Raw genomic sequence first — 22,551 nt, forward strand, 5'->3', positions numbered from 1 at the left:
TTTAACAGAAACTCCTCTCCTGTTAACCTCTAATTTAAAGAACTTGTAACTTGGGTTGTCATGGTTTAAGGCCTCGAATAAACTTGAATGTCATCTCTCCTAATCAGACGAGGTCTTTCCTAGAAAGTCTGCCAATAATTATAACACACAATTATGTATTTTGTGGGTAACTCATCGTATGAGGAAAGTGACAGAAGAGTCAAATGGTCTTCAGACAATTAACTTTTTTCAAACTATTCAGATTGAAGACAGAGCTGTCTGTATGAGTGCAGTGGCGTGCAAATTGAACAAGATAAATTGAAGAAAACGTAAAGACTTTGCACTGTGTGTAAATATGTGCAAAACTTCCTTGAAAGCTCAATCTTCTGAATTTCAGCCAAAAATTAAACATTGTCAAATTTAAAGTTTGCAGTGATTTTTGTAATACATTATATATAATCAAATATAATCAAGTTCTTTCCTACTTTGTACAACAATTTCCACCCATAAATAATGTTCCATCTTACAATGTGATTAAAAGCAGGAACAGCAAGAAGAAACAGACTGATATGATTTATTTTCACGCACATATTCCCTTTGTCTATCCTATCATTAGTAAAATACAACATATTAGACATAGTACCTAAGCATCATGTAAACATGTCAAACATGTACATCAACACTGCTTAAAAAAATTAATATTGTGCCAAATGTTTCTTCAAAACATATGCACAAAACATGGCTTTTCTAAAACATATGAACAGTTTAGATAATCACAAAGTTGGTCACATGATTACCCAGTGTCAGCATGACAACTCTATATAATCATAAAATCCAGCTGTAAAGCCTCACATGTAACAAAATTAAACATCCAATAACAAAGACGTTGTGAACGAAACAATGACATATCATTTAGTTGATATGTTGAACTCTTCAGCAAACGGTTCCAAATTTCCAGCAGTTACACAACAGCATGACCACTCATTTGCAGCAGTGTTCCTGTGCACCTGATCAAAAGTCCAACATTCACTTTCGCAGAGGGTTTTTTCTCTGAAAAAGGCAGCCTGCTGTGGCCAAACGTGAAAGAGCATGAAACAGTGAAACAAAACAGCTGTGGGTCAGATAATACAGAAAAACAATGAGATAAAACTCAATATAAACATCAGTAAAGCTAAAGACAGCTGCAGAATCAGCTGATAATTCTCTGTAGGTTCACCACCAGAGCGACACCTCTCATGTGTTCATTCAATGTTCCATCCAATATTATTTTAAAAAAATATATAAGCTATTGAGACTATTTTCAGTTTACTCAAAGGTATTGTTTACACAAGTTAATGTTTTACCAAGATTCTGTTTATCCATCTATGTAAAAACAGATCTTTATTACAATAACCTGGTTTTGTGATAGCTCTCATTGGTGACCCCATATCCCAAAGAGTTTAACACAGCTTACAGTGTGTGTGTGTCAATGTGACTTGCTTGGACAGGTCTGAGATCAATAGTATTATGAAGGCAATTATCTATAAGGAAACTTTTATCATATAAATACCACATTCTGTATTGCATATTGAAAATAAAAGAAAGTTATCAAAGCAAGAAATTGGATTTCTGTTATTCCCCAGGAACATTAACCTTCACAATAACTCTTCATTCAGTAAGTTCATTGCACACATACACTGAATCAGAGGTTCTTCATAGGTTTATCTGGGCTTTTTTTTTTCATGGCACCGACATAAGTGAGATAATACGTAGTGTGCAGGTATGCACTCCATTATTCTACAGCTAATTTCTGAGATTCCCATCTGAATCCTCCATCACATCATATAATTTTGCTTCTGAATGGTTTAAAATGCGCGTCTGACTGCTTCTCTACATGAAGAACTGAGCCACCATGTTGGCTACGCCCAGCAGGATCAGGAAACTGTGAAAGAGGACTGACGGCCAGCGGAGCAGCCCCTGCCTTTTCTGGGAGATCATGTGGACTACAGAAGGGAAGACAAACACTAAAGCCAAGCCACATGTTGCTCCAGAAAACCTGAGGAGGGAGACAAAGAGCTACAATCAATACAGAGCATTAAGTACAGTTTCTCAACAGGTTAACTAGTGAGGACCTGAGTCTGTATGGTCATATTGGAATTTTATTCACTAGCAATGACCAAGGTTATAATATTTTTGGATTTTTTATTAGTTTTAGTTTTAATTTCGTTGTGAGTTTTAATTAGTTTCTTTTGTTGTTGGGTTTTTTTTTGGGGGGGGGGGGGGGTGCTTAGTTTTAGTATAGTTTTTATGAGTTTTAGTGTTAGTTTTAGTTTTTCTGTAATGGGGTATTTGTTGGGTGCCAGATTCAAAAAAGTCACAATAAATGTTCCTTTATTTCCTTTGTCTGATCCATCTCAGCCCCAATAACTTTTTTAAGTCATAAAACCAGATCGATGAATAGGTTTCATATCAACCAAAAAGGTTTACGTATGAAAAAAGTTGTCAAAGACGAAAACGAAGGACATTTTCACTATAATTTTAGTTAGTTTTAGTTAGTTTTGTAACCAAACAATACAGTTTCAGTTTGTTATCGTTTTTTTAAAAACTCGTTTTTATTTTTATTTCAATTAACGAAAATGTTTTTTCAATTCTAGTTTTCGTTTTTCCTTAGTTTTCGTTAACTATACTAACATTGGCAATGACCATGGCTAACTTATTGAAACTTGAAATACTTAAGTTTAGATTATTTTGCTATATCAATTAGGAACTTAGATGCTCAGTTACTTGTAATAAATATGTTATGTGAGAAGAAGCATGAAGAAAAGACTTGTTTTTGTTAAAGCGTAGCGCCAGTAGAACGTGCGTTCAGATGTCAGACTTTGGTAATTTTATTTCTACAGGTGCATGTTCAATCCATGTCAGTTATGAATTGAGTTAGAGGCTGACACCAAGAACTGCACTGTTAAAACATTTCTGTAGATTACAGTCAAAAATGACAGTAATAGACCGTAAAATGATAAATGGGTTAATTCAGTTTCAGTAACAATGAAACACTGTAAATGTATATATCAGCCAAAACAGTATTTTTTTTTAGTTTTTTGAAAAAATCATTACTCCACTGTAAAATTCACTGGCACCGTGTTTGTAACAAAAATATACTGTAATATATATATAAGCATCACTGTAATTTTTGCATTTATTTTTTGTAAAAATAAATTTTCTCACTGTTGAATGTACTAAACACCATATCTCTAACAAAAATATAGTGTAATATTTAATGGTAAAATCTTTAATTTATGTGGCATTTATAAAGTATTTTCTTGTCAATTATATGGCAGAACAGCGTTTCTTTTGATGGAAAAACTTTATTTTTTACGGTAAAATATAGAATAAAATATTTTTTTTTATAGATGATTACAAAATGTTGCACTGTATTTGTTACAGTAAAAATCTGGCAACCACAGCTGCCGTTTTTTTTTACCATAAAAACAACAGTTTCTTTTTTACAGTGTGCCAATCACATGTGCTCCTTTCATCCCCTTGATAAACCAATGCTCTAAAATGAACAAAAAACATATTTTGAAGACATGAATTCTATAGATTTCAATTACAAAGGCATATGGACAAGAAGTTCATTAAAACTGATCCCTCTGTGGAACCAAAGAGTATGATCTTATTTGGCACATACAAAGAAAATAAGATACAATGAACACTGAACTTAATGTTTAAAAGAAAAAAAAAGCTTAATAATTAGATTATTTTGTAACAACTGGCTCGCTAAATGTGGAAGATACATCACATGGCCAATTTACAGATGAGGAGGTAACCCTAACGGGAAGATCTGATGCCTTTTATCAAGTAAAGCCAAGTCAAATATAGTTTAATACAAATTTGATGTTTTATGGGTCTCGTTCTTGGATGTGACAAATTGGCTCGATAATGCCAACTTTTTAAAATCAAAGAACTCACCTTTGCACTTCACATCGATTAACAAAATGACATGTGGAGACACAGAAAAAAATGCCTCTTGGAGCCATGACCTAAACCTCACAGGATCTCTGCCTTTTTAGATTGTGCAATTTAGTGGATTTTAAGTTATTTATAGGTACTATACTTTAAAAAAACTAAATTATTGATTTTTTTCCTAATATTATTTAATTATTTTTCACTAATCCAGGTGGTGTGGGTTGTACAGTATAATTTTGGAGAAAGGCAAAAAACCCCACCAGAATTAGAAAATACAGCTCCCCCCTCTCTGCTCTCTGTCCTAAGACTTTTAAGACTTTTTAACATTTTTTAACTACTTCTAAATGTATTGATGATGTAATTTTAATGCTCAAATGTCATGACGATTTATTTGACCTTTGACCCCAAAAATGTAGTGACTGCACTCTGGTTTTGCTGTAAAAGGTTCTAATAGTGATGCATAAACAGAGTGCAGTAACTCCAATGTTGTCGTCTTCTTTCAACTTTTATATTTAGTTTTCAGTGAATAAACATTTTCAAATTGATTTTGTAAGAAATGTATTTAAGTGTTTAACAGCTCTATTCAAAGATTTGTGTATTTTAGACCTAATATTATGAAGTAATGTTATATTTTAGTCTTAATATAATTGTATCTCACTTTTTTACTTCATCACTATCTAGATAATAATTTCTCTTTCAAATAAACTTATAATTTCTATTATTTTTATGTTTAAATTAGTATATATATATCCAAAGCGGACCGTGGTGAGTACAATTACTGCTTGGTTTTTAGTTGGATTTTGTGGTTTTTATGTCATTATTTCTCTGAAATAAAGCAAAATTTTAATCTAAAACTTTGTCACAAGATAAAACAGACATCAAGGAGTTCATTTTTAGACCAGCAGCTCTTCTTGCTGTTTAACAATAAATGTCTGCTCCCTGGACAATAAACTGAACTACCTTATACGCAGTTTGGTTCTTCTATGTTCTGTACTGCACTGCTTATAAATGAATGACTATAAAGTCTCTCTTATCTCATAGTTTAGCCTTGAATTATCTGCAGCTCAGTTTAAAATGCTTAAAGGCTTTCACCATTTGCTATGCACACACATCTGCATTTCTAGCACAGCCAATAGGAACGCTCTCTCTGGAATGACCAATGATTGGCCAAAGTCCCCCTCCACGGGTCAGATTTTCTGAAGCTTGAAAATCAAGCTCAGATGAGGTGGAGAAGTTTTGTTTTAACTCAGACCATATGAATCAATATGTTCAAAGTTTAATACACGTTTTGCCCAATGTCGCCAAAAATAATCTGCCTACACCAACTTTAATTCTGCTTTGACGTATGTTTAGTTCTTTGCATTTTGGAGGTGAATACCACATGAGGCTTGGTTTTAGGTGCCAGGATTTGCAGTATTGGGCCAATTTTACAAGGTCTTCAGTAGTCATCTGCTCTAACGAGTCAACCTCAGTGACCTCAAAAGGCTTAGGGTTGCTTTACCTCAGTCAAAATTGATCTAATTTCTGTTGGTTTGGGCTGCTTATGCAAACTTAGTAGGTGGGTAGAGACTTGATTTGGAGTGACAGAAGCTCAACTTTTGAATATGTGTACTTATTTTATATTAGAATAATATGTGAGGGACAGTTTCTACTGCTAACGGAAACAGTTGACACTCGTGTCATTTCAGCCACATTGCTTCACATTCATGTACATTCATGTATGACATGTGCAATAGGCATTATTTTTTACTGTAGAACATGTGCAATAAGCTTTTTCTCTGTGTGACATGTGCAACCAGTGCCTTGGTTGGTTATTTATTTAATATTTATCTTTTTTGCACTTATGGGAGAGCTGTGCCTCAATTTCGTTGAGCTAATGTATTTTTTTACACTACCGTGCAATGACAATAAAGACTCTATTCTATATTTTAGAATTATTCACTATGATACAGTATATGTGAGTAGGGAAACAAGTTCTAACATACCTTATGATGGATCCAATATTGGGATAAAACTTGGACATCAGGACACCAGATCCAACAATTACGATGTTCAGTACCAGAACGTGGAAAAAACTAAAGAGAGGTAATGATACAAAATGAGACACAAACTTATGCTATGCTGAAATAACAGAAACTGAAAAAAGGATAGGCAATATGTAATATACATTTAATAACATAAAAATAGTTAGTAGACTGTTCTTACTATAATAATTAACATCTCCTTAAATTTGTACTTTTCTTTTTACAGTGCCGGAATATGTAAATAATTAAACTAGGCTCTCTGCTAGTGACAAGTTAAGTATTCATTCATTATTCTTAACCACTGTGGCTCAGTTGGTAGAGCTTTCGTCCAGTAACCGGAAGGTTGGTGGTTTGATCCCCAACCATGGCAGCTACATGTCAAAGTTTCCTTGAGCAAGATACTGAACCCCATACTGAACCACCCATGCTGACACGGGGAGACCATGCACAGTGTACACAATCACAGAAGTGGTTTGAGTACTTTGCCAGTTGTTAATCTGTCCGTTGTTGTCCATTTGACATGATGCTGTCATAGTGTCAAAATAGTGAAAGATGCAGTCACAAAACTGTAAAAATATCAGTGAAGGCCAAGTTTGAATATGGGCGTGGTATGACCAAGGGCTCTGGAAGTGTGAGAATCATTTACTTGGTTGCAGCTTTGACGATGTCTGATAGAAAGACAGTGTCTGCCCTTTTCCAACTTTGTGTGCAAGATTGTCTCTAAGATTAATTACTTTTTTAATCCGACGATGGGGAAATTTAACCTTTTTTTTAACCCACACAAGTGACCACACCATGCAAGGAGCAGTTGGCTGCATATCACTGTGCCACTGTGCGTGGGCACTTCAGTCTTTGACCTGTCAGGTCCTGGGATTCAAACCGGCCACCCTCCAAGCCCGATTCCTAACCTCTAGGCCACAGACTGCCCCCTAGACAATTGGTTGTTAAAAAGACAAAATAGCATTATCAGTCCACTGAGCTGCTCTAACAAGTATGGTTGCTGGATTTTTGCATAATCGGTTACAGATAGATGGTTTTTAAAGTGCTTCACTTTTTCAAACATTTTCCAATGTCAGCTTCTCAGATGGTTCTCAGAGCATCAGGTTAGTGCAGCTGGACATACACAGAAATAAACAACAACTAATATCCTTCAGTGCTACCTGGGGTAATGATTTCCAAAGATCTGGCCCATCATCTGGACCCGCACCAAGTATCCCAGCAGGGGGTAGACTGTGATCATTTGGAATAACAGGAAGGTCCGAGCCACAAACACCATCACATCACTGCTGGGGAAGTTGTCTAAGAAGTTCTGCAGGACAGAATAAAGCAGTGGAGGGTTTGCAATGCAGGGCTAATATGAAAAGATAGATACATATTGGAACAAAAAAAAATCATTTTACTTCTCTGCCTTAAACGGCAGATAAACAATAAAATATTGGAACTTTTGGATCAAGACCTGCAGCAAACATTAAACACTTGCACTGCAAAAAAAGGTGTGTCTACAAACAAGATAAAAACACTAAATCTGAGGGAAATGATCTTGCTGCATGGACAGATAATTTCACTTGATGAGATTTCTTAAATTAAGATTATTAAATCTAGAAACAAGCATGTTGAACGCTTAAAATAAGAAATTAACTCTTAAAACAAGATCAATTACCAAACACTTCTAAATCCTTTTTTTTTTGGGAAGAAACAAATAATTGTCAGTGCACTCTGCTCGGGCCAGTTCATCGCTGCTTGCAGCTTTCATTTATCTTGTTTTAATTTTTTATTTTAAGCGTTCAACATGCTTATTTCTAGATTTAATAATCTTAATTTAAGAAATCTTGTGAAGTGAAATTATCTGTCCATGCAGCAAGATCATTTCCCTCAGATTTAGTGTTTTTATCTTGTTTTTAGACACACCTTTTTTGCAGTGTGTACTTTATTATGGCAAAATATAATTTAAAAAAACAACAAGTTTAAATCTTACTGGTTCAATGCAGTCTTTGGAGAGAGGAGGAGAGGGGAAGGCAGCAAAGATCAACACTCCCACATAGAGATAGGTGAGCCCTACTAGGAGATATGCCACAGACAGGTCCCGCACCTGAAAACAGCAAAACACATTCACCTCAGGCTCAGTGACCCTTTACTTACCTTATGTTGAGTTCAATAATACACATGCTGTGACTAAATGTAGTTGATATTTGATTTGAATTTGAGTGTTCCTATCCATTTCTGAATTGAACATTAAAATGTCCTGACAAAGGCTGACATCAGTCAGCAGAGATCAGATTAGAACAGCACAAAGCATATGTGAAGCTGAGCAAGAGCATGGGTGAATAAGGCTCACATTGTTCTCTTGGTGCTTGTTGCTCTTCATTAGTGTGATGATGCAGTTGTGAATAAAGAAGGCCAGAGTGAGGACACCAGTGAACTGAGGGAAGAGCAGTCTGAACTCTGAAAGAACCAAGAATGGGACAGAAATGAGACATCTACTACTGTATAAAAACTAAATATTTATCTGAAATTTAAACAATGCGATTAAAATGATCATATGAAACTGTGTAGAATTCAGAGTCAGTAATAGTCGGGTATACACAATATACAAAATACACACACGCCCAACGCACAAACATACAACCCCCGATTCCAAAAACGTTGGGAAGTAACCGTGTATTAACCCATTTAAGGCGGGAAAGCATTACCGCATTTCTACCATTAAAACCGGGAGCGCTGTTGTGTTATTCTACCATTAAAGCCGGGAAAGCGGATACATCATTTTGTAGTATTTGTAGTTTTTTTCCACCTATTTTCGGTCTCTTGGCCAATGAAATGCATCAGAATACATGTGGGAGTGTCGCAATGCAACATGGGACTTTTCCAGAACTTTTAAATCATGGCGGAAGACGACTATAGCGGAGGGAGCTCAGAAGTAAGTGACGGAAGAGATCTTGATGAAAACAGCGCCGATGATTTTATTGCTGATCTGGACTTTGAACCCTCGGAACCAATCGACCGGCATTTATGGATGAGGAATATGTTTTTAGATGACATATTTTCACCAAAGAACAGACAGATTGGTGGCCATCTGGAGATAATAACAATAATAATACTAATTGATTGTGATGATGATATAAGAAATCATGACTGTTTATGTCTTATATTACTTTATGCGTCGTTGAGTACCCTGAAAAGTGCAATATAGATAAAATGTATTATGATTATTTATTATTATTTTTTTTATTTTTTATTATAGTAGGCTAATGAGAACTATGTCTATTTCTTCCAATGGTCATATCATGTTTGCATCTTGCTAATGGGCATGTATTAGTATTATGCATAGGATTTTTATTCAGTCAAATGTGACATTTGCTGAGTTTGCTGATTTAAAAAAAAAACTTTATTGAAGGTTTGGACAAATAAACTCAACTTCTCATGAAAGCCACGGGTATAAGCTCTCAAATAATGAATTTCATTTCTATCTGCTATAGAGGCTGAACAATCTTCTGTTGAATTTCCAGAAAAACTTCAGGTTTTAGGGGGTTCTTTCAAAATCGCCCAGAGGTTTTTTCAGGCATTTTTCCCAGGCGTTTAAGGCCAAAATGGGTTAAACTGAATACAGCAGACACACAACAAACTCATAAACATTTGTTTTTTGTGAATATGTTCTCTGAATTATACATTTGATGAATTCTGTTTTAATTTAAGTTTTACACAACATTCCAACCTCTTTGGAATCAGGGTTCTAATACCTAGTCTAGTCCAAGTCCTAATCCATGAGATTCCATTCATATCCTATGAAAGTCATCACACAATACTGCTGTTAAACAATAATAGATAAATGCAGGTAGTAAGTGGAGTGCTGTGGAAAGATACATAAAGAGACAATCCTCAGGAGTTTACCTGGAACATATAACTGGGTTGTGTCGAACCAGTGGAACTCTAGATGGAAGCCGAGGCGGACAGCTTTAACAGTAACCAGAACAATCAGGTAGACCACTGATATGGTACCTGGAAAAGATAGAAGGATGCAACAATTAATAAACCAATTATGCAGCACACAGGATATTCAGAAGAAGAAACAGGGAACTGGTCCAGAAAGCTACTTTGACAAACTCTGAACCGAACCATGATCCCAGATTTGAAAAACCCTGAGATTTGGGTAATAGAACAGCTGATCACAGTCAGCTCTGAGTATGATCACTGTGACTTAACATGTGTACACTGTAAAAAAAAAAAACCTGTTGTTTTTACGGAAAAAAACCAGCAGCTGTGGTTGCCAGAACTTTACCGTAATAAATACGGTACAACCTTTTTTTAATATTACGGTAAAAAGATATTAGCACTGTTGATTTCACGTTTAAGATTGCCATTTTATTCAATTTTTTACCGTATAAATAAAACGTTTTTCCATCAAAAGAAACGCTGTTTTGCCATATAATTGACAAGAAAATACTTTATAAATGCTGCATAAATTAGATATTAGATATAATAAGATTTTACCATTAAATATTACAGTATATTTTTGTTAGAGATACATTTAACAGTTAGAAAAAGTATTTATTACAAAAGATAAATGCAAAAATTACAGTGATGACTTACACATTTAAAACTTTATCTCAGAATATCAGTTGCTTTCACTTAAATCTGCATTTAAAATCTCAGAAAATATATATTTTTTTATTCATAAATTTACCAATTTTAATCTCAAAGAATATCAGATTAATTTTTCTCAGAAATTTGAGTTTTTGTCTTTTGCCACTTTCATCTTTAATATATATATATATATATATATATATATATATTCAAGTTTGTATATATATTACAGTATATTTTTGTTACAAACACGGTGCCAGTGTATTTTACAGTAGAGTATTTATTTTTATTTTTTTTTAAACAACTGTAAAAAATACTGTATTGGCTGATATAAACATTAACAGACCGATTTCCTCATTAAATAATAAAGTTGTGGAATCAGACTGTATATAGAATGCAGAAAACAAGATTAAGTACAAAAAAATACAGATCAAGCAGATAAAACATGTGTAACTTCAGTTCAATTCCATTTCATTTATATAGCCTAAAACACAAAACACAAATTTCTTCAAAATAAATAAATAATGTCGCTAACATCCTGCTCAAATACTTAAGAGTGTATGCATCATATTTAACCCCTCGTCATTCTTCAATTGTCTACAGAATTGAGGGTGGGGTCAGTGGCAGGTCATCACCAGATGCCATATAGAAGAGTTCTGGGAACTGCTGAAAGAAACCCTTATTGTCAATATACCTAGGTAAGTCATCCATCCATACATCTGCTGTATACTCCAAGTCTCTAGCTTCTGGGTGTAAAGTTTCATGAGGCTGTTAATATCCCAGAGGTCACAGCAGCTCATTTTATACAGCAAGGTCAAGTTTCAAGAAAAGATCGCACTGCAATTAAATGGTTACCATAGCGACTAACATCATCACGTATGAATAATATTGGGAATCCACGAGAGCTCTCAGCTTCCCGCGATATCAAATGTATGCAATTCCAAGACTGTTTAGGGACCCCAGTATGCAGAAATATTAAAATACAATATGTGAAAATAACACATTTTCCTGCATGAGAAAAACTATGTGGTTTTTGCTTTAAGTTGCATGTTATCAGCATAAAGTTGGGAGTAAAGAGGAGACTTGTGGGTACACATAGAGCTCATTCTTATTCAGATATCTTCAGGTCAGAGGTTTTGTATTAAGTGATTACAATTGGGTAAAAGATTTTATAAATATTTGTTTTTTTTTCTCTGTGAAATATGCATTACATATGCATACAAAACTAACACTAAAACTAATAAAAACTATACTAAAACTAAGCATTTTCAAAAAAGAAAAACTAATAAAAACTAGCAAACTCAGTCTAAAAACGAATTAAAACAAACTGAATTTGAAAACAAAGATTCACAACTTAATTAAAACTAAAATAATGAAAAATCCAAAACTATTATAACCTTGTTGCGAACATTGCTCGTGATCCGTCTTACCCAAGAATGTGAACCTGGCAAAGAAGGAGGCTGAGCGGAAGCAGAGCAGAGGCAGCAGCAGAATGATGAGGTAGAGGGGGATGGTGTTGGTTTTGCTCCACCAGTGTTGAAAAGTGCTGACATCAGAAGTATCATTTCCACTGTTACTGAGGTAAAGTGTACTTAGGGTTAAGTTTCCTCCAGGATCAGTGTTTGGGTATGGACAGATGACTGGAGAACAAATCAAATCAAAGCATTACCATCAGGTTAGAATTTTCTTACCTAAGATTTAGGAAACACCTAGTTTCTAGTCATTTTTTTAAATATGAATTGTTCATTCAGGAAATGGAGATACAACAAACACACAAGTGCATATACCTACACAAAATTTTTAAAAACAAGATATTACAAAATATATTTAGAGAATCTGTAAATATAGTACAGATAGCTTCACTGACAGAGTAATTATGCAGAAAATATATGCCATTTCTGATAATGATATACACTACTGGTCAAAAGTTTTAGAACACACCAACTTTTCCAGAATTTAATTGAAAATTATGCAGTTTGATGTCTCAGTGTACTCTGAAATGAATGGACATTTGCAACATTTAAAATTCTTTATTGAGCATGATGGTGTTTTGAAAGTAAAAAAAAAAGATTCAAAATCACATTTTTCAATTTCAATAAAAAAATGGTAAAATTGGGTACCAACATGTACCAACATATTCGAAATAAGAAAGTGTCATGCATTTTAGAAATCCCATGAGATATTTACATCACAAGGAGACAACTAATTTTAGTTATGAAACAACTGAGACAGAATAAAAACAGTACGAATTGTTAGGATGAAAATATTGAAAAACTTAGTTCACTAGCAGAAGACAAGTATAGGCCAATGGACAAAGGTAAAATGATCCATCTGTCCCCAGAAAAATACACATACATAAGCTGTAGAATTGTATCGTATATTTTTGTTTTTTAATGCTTCCTGTTCCTGTCTTTATTTGCTTAGAAATCAAGGTTAGTAAGCAGGCATTTAAGTAATGTGTAAATGCTCCTCTACACTGTGTAATTCTGTCCTCAGTCCAGAGCAATGGTCCTACATCTGTGAGAGATGTCCACCACCATATACAGTAGATCTTTACAAACCAAAAAAAGCCTTTTGCAAAATCCTAATTCCCAGACCAACTCCTCACAATGGGACGACGGCTAACAGTAAAGTATATATTGAAAGTCGGATAGTGTAAGTGACTTACCTCTATCCGAGCCGTTGGTTCCAAACGTTGAATCTGACACATTGACATTGTGAGCATAGTCTGTAGAAGGGAGAGAAAACCATCAGACATTAGCAAGAGATCTTCTTGCACACCTAAGGAGAGCAACCACTAATAATTTACTATTTCTCTGCATAAATTGACAATAATCTATAGGCAGGTGTTCCGGAGTTTTATATCAGTAGTGCTATGACTCACACCCATCGACACCCCCTATCTTGCTCTGCTTGTGGCAAATCATCTTCGGAATGAACATCAATGCAGAATTTAAAAGGTCAAAAGAGGAATGAAAAACATGTGTAGTTCCATTATATTTGCAGGATGTTGTGAATTTGACCACATAAACTAAGAAACGTACTATACTATATAACAAACTAATACATAAAGCAATCTGGCTCAATACAAAATCACATTCTGTATTGTTTTGAAAATATCCACTTATACTATCTTTGTGTCGTGCGTTGACCAAATCAAAATCAAAAAATCAAAATCAAATCAAATCAAATCCAAAATTACTTTATTTATCCCGAGGGGAATTCAGTGAGTCTGTGAGCTCTTAGAATGAGACAGCCTGATGGCTGTAGGAGAGAAGGATCTTTCGTATCTCTCCGTCCTGCAACGAAGAGAGAGGAGCCGTCAACTGCTGTTTTTTTGGTCCATAAGGGTTTTGTGTAGCGAATGATCTGGGTATTTCAAGATGGCCTCGAACATGTGTCCAACCTGGCTCCAACCACAGAACCAGTTCTTTAGACCAGTCATGTCCAGAGATCTGAGCTTCCTTAAGAAAAAGAGGCGGCGCTGCTCCTTTTTGTAGAGAGCATCAGTGTTTAGGGACCAGTCCAACTTATTATCCAGGTATACACCTATACTTATAACTTGGCACCACCTCCATGTCCACCCCACAGGTATTCACTGGCTGAAGAGGGGGCTTGAACCTGTGGAAATCTCTGATCATTTCCTTAGTCTTTGAGGTGTTCAGTAGGAGATAGTTCTTGTGACTCCAGTCACTGAAGGCTTTCATCAGATCCCTATATTCAGATTCCTGTCCATTCCTGATACACGCCACAATAGCAGTGTCGTCCGAGTATATCTGGATGTGGCAGGACTCAGAGTTGTATTTGAAGTCCCCTGTGTACAGTGTGAACAGGAGTGGAGCCAGAAGAGTGCCTTGTGGAGCCCCTGTGCTGCTCATTAATGTCCCAGAAACATTAGTCATTAAGTAGTCATTAAGTTCAGCTGGACATTTTATTTTTGGTACCGGCACGACACAGGAAATCTTCCACAGTCCCGGCACACGCCCCAACTGTAGACTGAGGTTGAAGATCTTGCGAAGAGGTTGACACAGCTGGGCAGCACAGTCCTTGAGCAGCCTTGGACACACATCATCTGGGCCAGCAGCCTTCCCAGAGCAAAGTCTTCCCAGTTCAAACCTCACCCCTGTCTCTGTGACAGACAAGGGTGGAGGCTCAGGTGTAAGAGGGCAGGTGGATTCTGCTTTGGAGATGTACAAATGTTGAGGAGGAGGAGGAGGTGGAGGTGAAGGATGAGGATGAGAAGCAGCATTGGCATTGGGTGAGGCCGCTGTATTGAATCTATTGAAGAACTGGTTGAGTTCATCAGCTCTTTCTCACCCGCCACTGGTCGTCTTTTCTTGTTGTTGTAACCAGAGATGGTGTTGATTCCTCTCCACATTTCATGGATGTTGCTGCGATTCAACCACGTTCCTATAAAACACAAGAGACTACACTCACGTTATGCTTCTTCACCAGTATCTCCAGTTCATCAGTCTTGTTGTGCAGAGAGTTGACATTCCCCATGATGACTGACAGCAGAAAAGGCTTGTATCTCCATTTCCGAGCCTTCAATTTAGCACCAACACGGCAACCACGAAAACACCTCTTCAACTCAGCTGGAATAGGGTAATGGTGTCCTCCAGACTTGCTCCGTTTCAATGAAAAAAGCTCCTCTCTTGAATAAGCTCTTCTCTCAGCAGAAGTATCCATCAAAAATAGGATAAAAAGAAATATATAAAAACTCAGCAAATTTGAGCAAAATCAGAGAGCTACCAAACTCTGCTGCTCCTCCGTTGAATTTTTTTTCATGTTTTTACTTTAATTGCTAAAAAAAAAAAAAAAGGTTTGATAAGCAGTGTTGCAAAGTGTTTTGATGTGTGCAGACACCACTGATTCAGGTATCTTTTGGTTTTAACAATTCCAATTCCAGTTCCAGTTCCAATTCTGCTTATTGAGTCAAACCTTTACCAATTCATATTCATTCAATACTGTTTAAATGTCTACATTTATTTCATATAGTTACTTTTGGTTTCTGTTATAAAATAATATAAAATAATCTGCTCGCTCTTTTTTTCCCTCACTGTTGTGTAACTGTAATACTGAAATGATAAAGTCCAACATATGGGCCAGTAAAAACAATTAGCCAGTTGTTTGATCAGCCAGAGCTCATATGACATACACAACAATACCAGTCAGGACAAGCTGTACCCTTTTTGTTTTCAACAATCTCTGACAAAAAGACATTTTGGAAGCAGTTCTAAGTGCCCATCCCTACCACTTTTGAGTGTTGCCTTTAGAGTGCTGAGCGGTCTTTATTACAGAATTAAATTGAATTACAAAATTATGTGATACGTCCTTTCTAGTAATGATAAGAGCATTGTGACTTACTGTAGATAAACTGTCCGGTGTTGTAGAGGAAATTCGACATGAGGACCCAGTAAACCACCATGGCTCCAATAAGTGACACCATCGAAAAGACCAAGCTGGACCACTGACCAAACTTGCCAAAGTAGTATCTACAAACATCAGGGAATTCCCAGTCGGATGTGTCCATGTATGCTGGACAAAACACAGAGAACAGACAGATAAATATGGTATGCGTTCCATTATATCACAGGCTATGTCTTTGGGAAAGCAGTAAATGTTGATGTTTTTAATGATATGCCTTTTACATCTTTTACAACATAAGCATCCACAATTACAGTTTGAGTACCAGTCATTAGCATTGCTTTCAGTATTACCAGTCCTTATTAGTGTTCTAAGTAAGAGGATATGCAGGTCACACAACTCAAATTCAAAAAAGTTGTGATGTCTTAAATGGAATTTAAATAGAATGCAATAAATTGCTAATCCTTTCTGACATATATTTATGTCAAAAACATAATATATTATGCTCAAAGTGTTAAACTTATGTTTGTTGTAAATAAACACTCTGAATTGGATGCATTCTGCTTCTATTTAAATTCACACAGCATCCTTCTTTAGAATAGTGGTTGCGGGTAGGTAGAATAAGAAGAAGCCATAAAGATTTAAGGAGATTAAGTGGATTTTATCGACTATTAAGTGCTGTTCGGCAACAGCTGCTAGGCAACCAAGATAGAAGAAGCAATAAAACATAAGCTTGAATTATGGCTGGATAATATTGCAAATGGTTTGCTTCAGCTTCACTCCCCCATGGAAGAATCTGAACCTAAAGCATTGTCCAAATAACGTATATTTTGGTGTAACACAGTTCAGCTGCTGGTTTGTTGAGGTTTTTCAAACAGAGCCGGTTCCCGGCCAGTGTCCGGCCACTGCTAGTGCTGGTTCGCAGTTGGTTCAACTTGCATACCAGCTCTCAACTATTTGTTTTTTCACAGGCTTTAGAGACACGTCATTGTGTCACTGTTAACGTCTATATATGCCTCCACCCACTCTTCAAGTACAATGACAACGGCAGACTACATTTCTCTACAACACATATGTGCTGCTCAATTTAATCACTATGGATGCCAAATACATTCTTATTAACAATGAACATAAGATGTGAATGTTGGACTTTGTTGTAAGCCAACGCTAGCCTGCAAGTGCTGGCCCAATAGCCCACTAGCGCTAGACCGCTAGTGTAAGCCTGCTAGCCTTAGCCCATATCAATCACATTGACCGTTGGTCTCTCTCAATGCAACCAAGTTGGTCTTGGTCTTGCTAGCCCGCTAACGATAGCATGCCATCTATCACCGGCTATCATTAGCACGATATCGATTGCCCACTAACGTTAGCACGCTAGCTCGCCCATATCAATCACATTGCAGTTAAACAAATCAAATAAATGAATGATACACAATTTAGTTGGTCTCTCCAACTCTGCCGAGTTGGTCTTGTTGGTCAGATAGCCCCGCCCCAAGCCCCTAACGTAGTGGTTCGTGGTTGAAGACCAGTTTGTGCCACTGGAACCTGTTTTTCCGGTCAGGAGCCGGCTCTTTGTTGGTGGAAAACCAAAGAACTGTTCGCAATTGGGCACCGGCCGGGAACCGCCTTCAGTTGAAAACATGGTTATTGTTATAAAAACATGGTGAATATACATAACATAGGTTTATATTGTTTGTCATTATACAGCTTGTTTTTTTGTTTTTTTTAAAGATATTTTTTTAGGCATTCTGTAGCTTTATTTATAGTACAGATACAGAGAGAGAGGGGTGGGAAGACATGCAGGAAAGGGCTCCGAACCTGATTCGAAATCCGGGGCGCCTGCTTGTGAGGACTGTGGTATGCGCTCTACCAGGTATGCCACCGGGAGCGCTCATTATCAAGCTTGTTGAATATTCTTACTCTACGGTCTGATAACTCTGGAGAGGTGATCGATGCTATGTATGACAGACCCTTGCAATAGATCGAGGACTGATCATTGACTCTAAAGGACCCATTCATTCAATCCATAGAAAGAAGTCCAATACATTTAAAGTCAGCTTGTTTGCTAAAGTAATCTGATAACTGCAACAACACTGCCCCTCCAAAAGTTTCCTCAGGCTTACATCACCATCTCCACATTGCGGGCACAGATTGACTTCCCCTGGGACCTTATCCACAATATAACAGGGTGGTAAACTCAGATAAAACTTAAGTGATTGTGCTGGGACCCGAACAACTCCAAAACTCATTATCTAAAGACTGATTAGCATCGATTAGCATCGATGGCATTACCTTGGTAAGGAATCTTGGAGTTATCTTTGATCAGGATCTGTCTGATTTAACTCCCATATAAAATAAACCTCAAGGACTTCATTTTTTCACCTACGTAATATTACAGAAATTAGACACATCCTGTCCCAAAAGGATGCAGAAAAAATAGTTCATGCTTTTGTTACTTAAAGGTTAGATTACTATAATTCCTTACTGTCAGGCTGCTCAAACAAATCCATTAAAACTCTTCAGTTGGTCCAGAATGCTGCGGCTCGTGTATTGACAAGAACCAAGAAAAGAGATCATATTTCTCCTGTTCTAGCTTCGTTGCACTGGCTCCCTGTAAAATCCAGAATTGAGTAAAAATCCTTCTTCTTACTTACAAAGCTCTAAATCAGGCATGTCCAAACTATTCCACAAAGGGCCGTGTGGCTGCAGGTTTTCGTTCCAACCAAGCAGCAGCACACCAGACTTGACTCAGTTAATCAACTGATCTCAGTCTTCAGACAGTTGATTGGTTAAACTGTGTGCTTTTTCTTGGTTGAAATGAAAACATGCAGCCACACGGCCCTTTCTGGAATAGTTTGGACATGCCTGCTCTAAATGGTCAGGCACCATCATATCTTAAAGACCTCATAGTGCCATATTACCCTTCTAGAGCACTACGCTCTTGGGAGCAAGAGCCTTCAGTTATCAAGCTCCTCTCCTGTGGAATCATCTCCCAGTCTCAGTACGGCAGGCAGACACCCTTTCTTTATTCAAGAGTAAACTTCAAACGTTCCTCTTTGACAAAGCCTATAGTTAGGGCTGGCTGAGGTCTTGGACCAGCCCCTAGTTATGCCGCTATAGGCCCAATGTGTCGGGGGACACCATACACCGGGCCCCTCTTTTCTTTTCTCTCTCTGATGTCCCAATAATACATGTCACAAGCTTGTACTTTCTCAGACTACTCGCACTTTTCTTTGCTCTCTCTTTCACAGGGTGTGGAGCTGTGGTCCTGCTCGGCATCACTCCTGCTGGTCTCACTGCTGTGGATCTTTTTGGGCCCCAGATGGGAATGCTCCTCTCCTGGTCCACTCTACACTCACCATCACTACTGGCCAATGGTGGCGCTTCATCACCTGCTGTTGTCTCCTCTCAGAACTCCTGCTCCTCTCTGTCTCCCTCTCAACCGTCTCTCTCTATCCTCCCTCCCTCTCCCCCTTCAACCGCTAACTACTCTATTCTACTCTGTTGATCTGTACAACAACATCTATTGCACATCTGTCCGTCCTGGGAGATGGATCCCTCCTCTGTCTCTCCCTGAGGTTTCTTCTTCTTTTTCCCCTGTTAAAAGGGTTTTTTGAGTTTTTCCCTGGCCGATGTGAGGCTTTAAGGACAGAGGGTGTCGTACTATGTACAGTCTGTAAAGCCCTTTGAGGCAAATCTGTGATTTGTGATTTTGGGCTGTATAAAAAAATTTACTTGACTTGACTAGGTCACCTCGGTGTATGTAGCAACAGCTAATACAACTACAGTCTTGGACAGCAGTGAGAGGACACTGCCCGCTGTACAGCACAACAAACCCCAGGAGAGCCCAGAGTATCACAGGCAATGTGAATTTCATAATGAGGAAAATTACTTCTGGCTCTGATGTGTTTGCCTGACATGGTCAGTGTTAGTGTGTATGCTGCTGTAAGGTGTGAAAGGCTGACAAGTATATGCTAAAGGAGACACTTCTCTGTGGGAACATGTGGACAACACTCATCACAAACACATAATAGAAAAAATCATTACCTTTGGCAATGTGCAGCAGGGAAAGCTGTTGCCACAAAAAGACTACTAGGCTAACAATCATAGCTTGTTTTTGGACTCTATATTAACAGTCCATAGTGGTACTAAAGTACTCAGTCAGTGCGTTTACATGCACAATTTAATCGAGCTATGCTTAAAAAAAATTTATATTGGCGTCTAATAGGACTTCTGTCCTTGTCCCAGTTTACGAATAACTGATGGGAAGCATTTCAGAGGCTTGCACACAGGCTTGGAGATTGGAAGAAAGTAAAACGTATGTACACAGTGTAGGTTTAACATACAAAAGAAAAATCAACTTTGCAAATGTTTTCTGAGGAAAGAAGTATATTCAATACTTTAATTAGACCCTAAGGAAACACTGAAGAAACACTGAACGTAAACAGAAACTGTGTTTTCAAAAAAGCTCTACAGGGTACCTTTCATTCCAATCAGTTGATCATATGATGGAAGCTTTCACTTTTCCTAACAAACAGTACAAATGTGCTAAATACTTTCTCCCATGATGGAAGGGCTGCAAGCTTGAACAAATCTCACTCAAATCACAAAAAAGACACAAAGATACTCCTCAATGAAAAGTACAGAGTTAAAGGGTTACTTCCACACACAGCACATACAATAAAAACACAAATAACACATAATACCATTTGGTTGCACTGGAACATGTTGGTGCTTTGACCCCAGAAATAATAAAACACTCAGGACTTCACAAGGGCTTATATAATCAGTTACTTGTTACTTTCCTTATTGTACTGGGTAGATGACACAACAGTTGCATATTCCAGTATAGTTTCTAATTTTAAAAATGTTCATCAGAAATGGTAACTTTTTAGCCCCCCTAAGCAAAATAGTGAATAAAAAAGTATTACTGGGCTTACGTATTGCCTTTGGTGATTTGAGGACAATGTAACAGCAGTAGAGCATCAGCAGACCTGTGAAGATGAGGATGAGGATCCCCAGAGTGAAACCAGCCTAAAGGGATAAAGACAACAATGACTATTCAGATTTTTGTTTATGTACTGTAAGGAAAATGTAATGAACATAAATACTGAAAATCTGCATTTCAAGAATAACTGAGGTCAAGGCAAAGCTAGTCATTTAAGATGTGGCTTAGAACGAGCCAACGACTTGAAACACAGTATGTAGAAAAAAGCAAACCACCTGCTTTATACCCCAAGGTATACTGAGTATAGATGTGCCCATCATGGTGTTCCATATAGCAAATCTGTGAGGAGGGAAAACCATGTTAAGGATCAAAGCAATCAAAGATATTCACAAGAATTTCCTCACAGATTAGATTGTTGAGTGTGAGCTGGCAGGGCTTACATGGTGATGATACTGGGGTTTTTAGAGGAAGGGTCGCCACCTGTCACCTTGAAAGCTGTCCCCAGTGGGCTGTAGATGTAGATCTCCTCTGGCCGGGGAATCACATGATTTGGAGGGCACTGAAAAAAATAAAAAACCAACCTTGACACTAAAGATAAGGTACTCACACATTCAATGACATGAGCCTCTGTGAAAAATAAAGGTTTTATCGTTGCATAATATTTGACATGTAACACATCTAAGACTAAACTACTACATAGTACTACATTCTACATTAGAGATAAATAAAATAAAATACATTAAAATGTGATTCACATGGTATAAACATAGAACAAAACTGAACTAAAATGCGGTTAATGCAACACAACAAAATAATCAAAGTACAGTAATTTCAACAATATGTGCTGTGTCTCTAGGATATCTGGCCCCTTGCTACTGTGTTGGTAACGTAACCTGTTCGTAGCTACAACTAACTCAATAGTTTTTTGACTTACTAGCAGTCTGTCAGAGGAGCCTGTCAGTCGGCTGTAGTAGTGGACTCTGCTGTTGAGAATGGCTGCCTCAGCAGACACTCTCTCCTGTGGGTCATCACCTACGATATTCCTGGGCTCTACGTAGAAAGGCCTAGAGAAAGCAAACAAAAATCACGTAATTTCTAGCAATACTATGAATCTATCAAGCAACTGTCATAATCCATTGAATGTTTAAGTGCAAAAATCCCAAACATTCTCCGATTCCAGCTTCTGCACTGTGAGGATTTGCTGCTGTTCTCCATTTTATTCCATTCTAAAATCAATGTCTGAAAAAGTCGTTTGGACAAAATATGCAGTGTTCAACATATCTTGACTGAAGGAATTCAAACACAATGAAAACAAACACATGTCCGTGACTTCCTGGAAGGGAGTGTTTGAATGCTTTATGTGCTAGAAAGTTAGTTGGTCACTGTGAAATACCTAACTGGATTAAAATTCACACAGTGCTAATGCTAGAGTGGTGCCAAAGGCACACACACACAAATACAAACACACAAACACTCAACTCTTAGCATTTGCCTGTCACATGAATTCCAGGCCGTACTTGTAGAAAGCACCTAGTTCATTATGTAACAAACACTGTCAGAAAAGAGACCAGCTCAAATTAACAGGGCTCATGCTGGCTCCACATAAGTCGTGTTTCGACTAGGGGTGGAAAGTGGCCACCAGGAAAGTCTCAGGCCACACCCTCTCAAAAGTCCGCTCACTCTGCGTGTTTTGACTACAAGTTAGCC

General features: G+C 37.3%; 1 protein-coding gene across 3 annotated transcripts in view; it reads right to left on the reverse strand.

Annotated features, from left to right (window-relative positions):
* Positions 1 to 539: 539 nt before the first annotated feature.
* slc38a9 (solute carrier family 38 member 9) overlaps positions 540 to 22,551 on the reverse strand; it is a 30,044-nt gene continuing 8,032 nt past the window's right edge. For all 3 annotated transcript variants that reach the window (XM_059357600.1, XM_059357598.1, XM_059357601.1), the window contains 13 exons: positions 21,779 to 21,908; positions 21,285 to 21,403; positions 21,120 to 21,183; positions 20,837 to 20,930; positions 15,897 to 16,067; positions 13,198 to 13,257; positions 11,960 to 12,169; positions 9,837 to 9,944; positions 8,284 to 8,390; positions 7,924 to 8,037; positions 7,109 to 7,257; positions 5,910 to 5,999; positions 540 to 2,014 (listed from right to left, as the gene is read on the reverse strand). In XM_059357600.1, coding sequence (XP_059213583.1) covers positions 1,849 to 2,014; positions 5,910 to 5,999; positions 7,109 to 7,257; positions 7,924 to 8,037; positions 8,284 to 8,390; positions 9,837 to 9,944; positions 11,960 to 12,169; positions 13,198 to 13,257; positions 15,897 to 16,067; positions 20,837 to 20,930; positions 21,120 to 21,183; positions 21,285 to 21,403; positions 21,779 to 21,908 — 1,582 coding nt within the window. In that variant the 3' untranslated portion in view covers positions 540 to 1,848. The remainder of the gene's footprint in view (positions 2,015 to 5,909; positions 6,000 to 7,108; positions 7,258 to 7,923; positions 8,038 to 8,283; positions 8,391 to 9,836; positions 9,945 to 11,959; positions 12,170 to 13,197; positions 13,258 to 15,896; positions 16,068 to 20,836; positions 20,931 to 21,119; positions 21,184 to 21,284; positions 21,404 to 21,778; positions 21,909 to 22,551) is intronic.

Source organism: Centropristis striata, chromosome 19, assembly GCF_030273125.1.
Source record: "Centropristis striata isolate RG_2023a ecotype Rhode Island chromosome 19, C.striata_1.0, whole genome shotgun sequence".
Lineage (NCBI taxonomy): Eukaryota > Metazoa > Chordata > Actinopteri > Perciformes > Serranidae > Centropristis > Centropristis striata.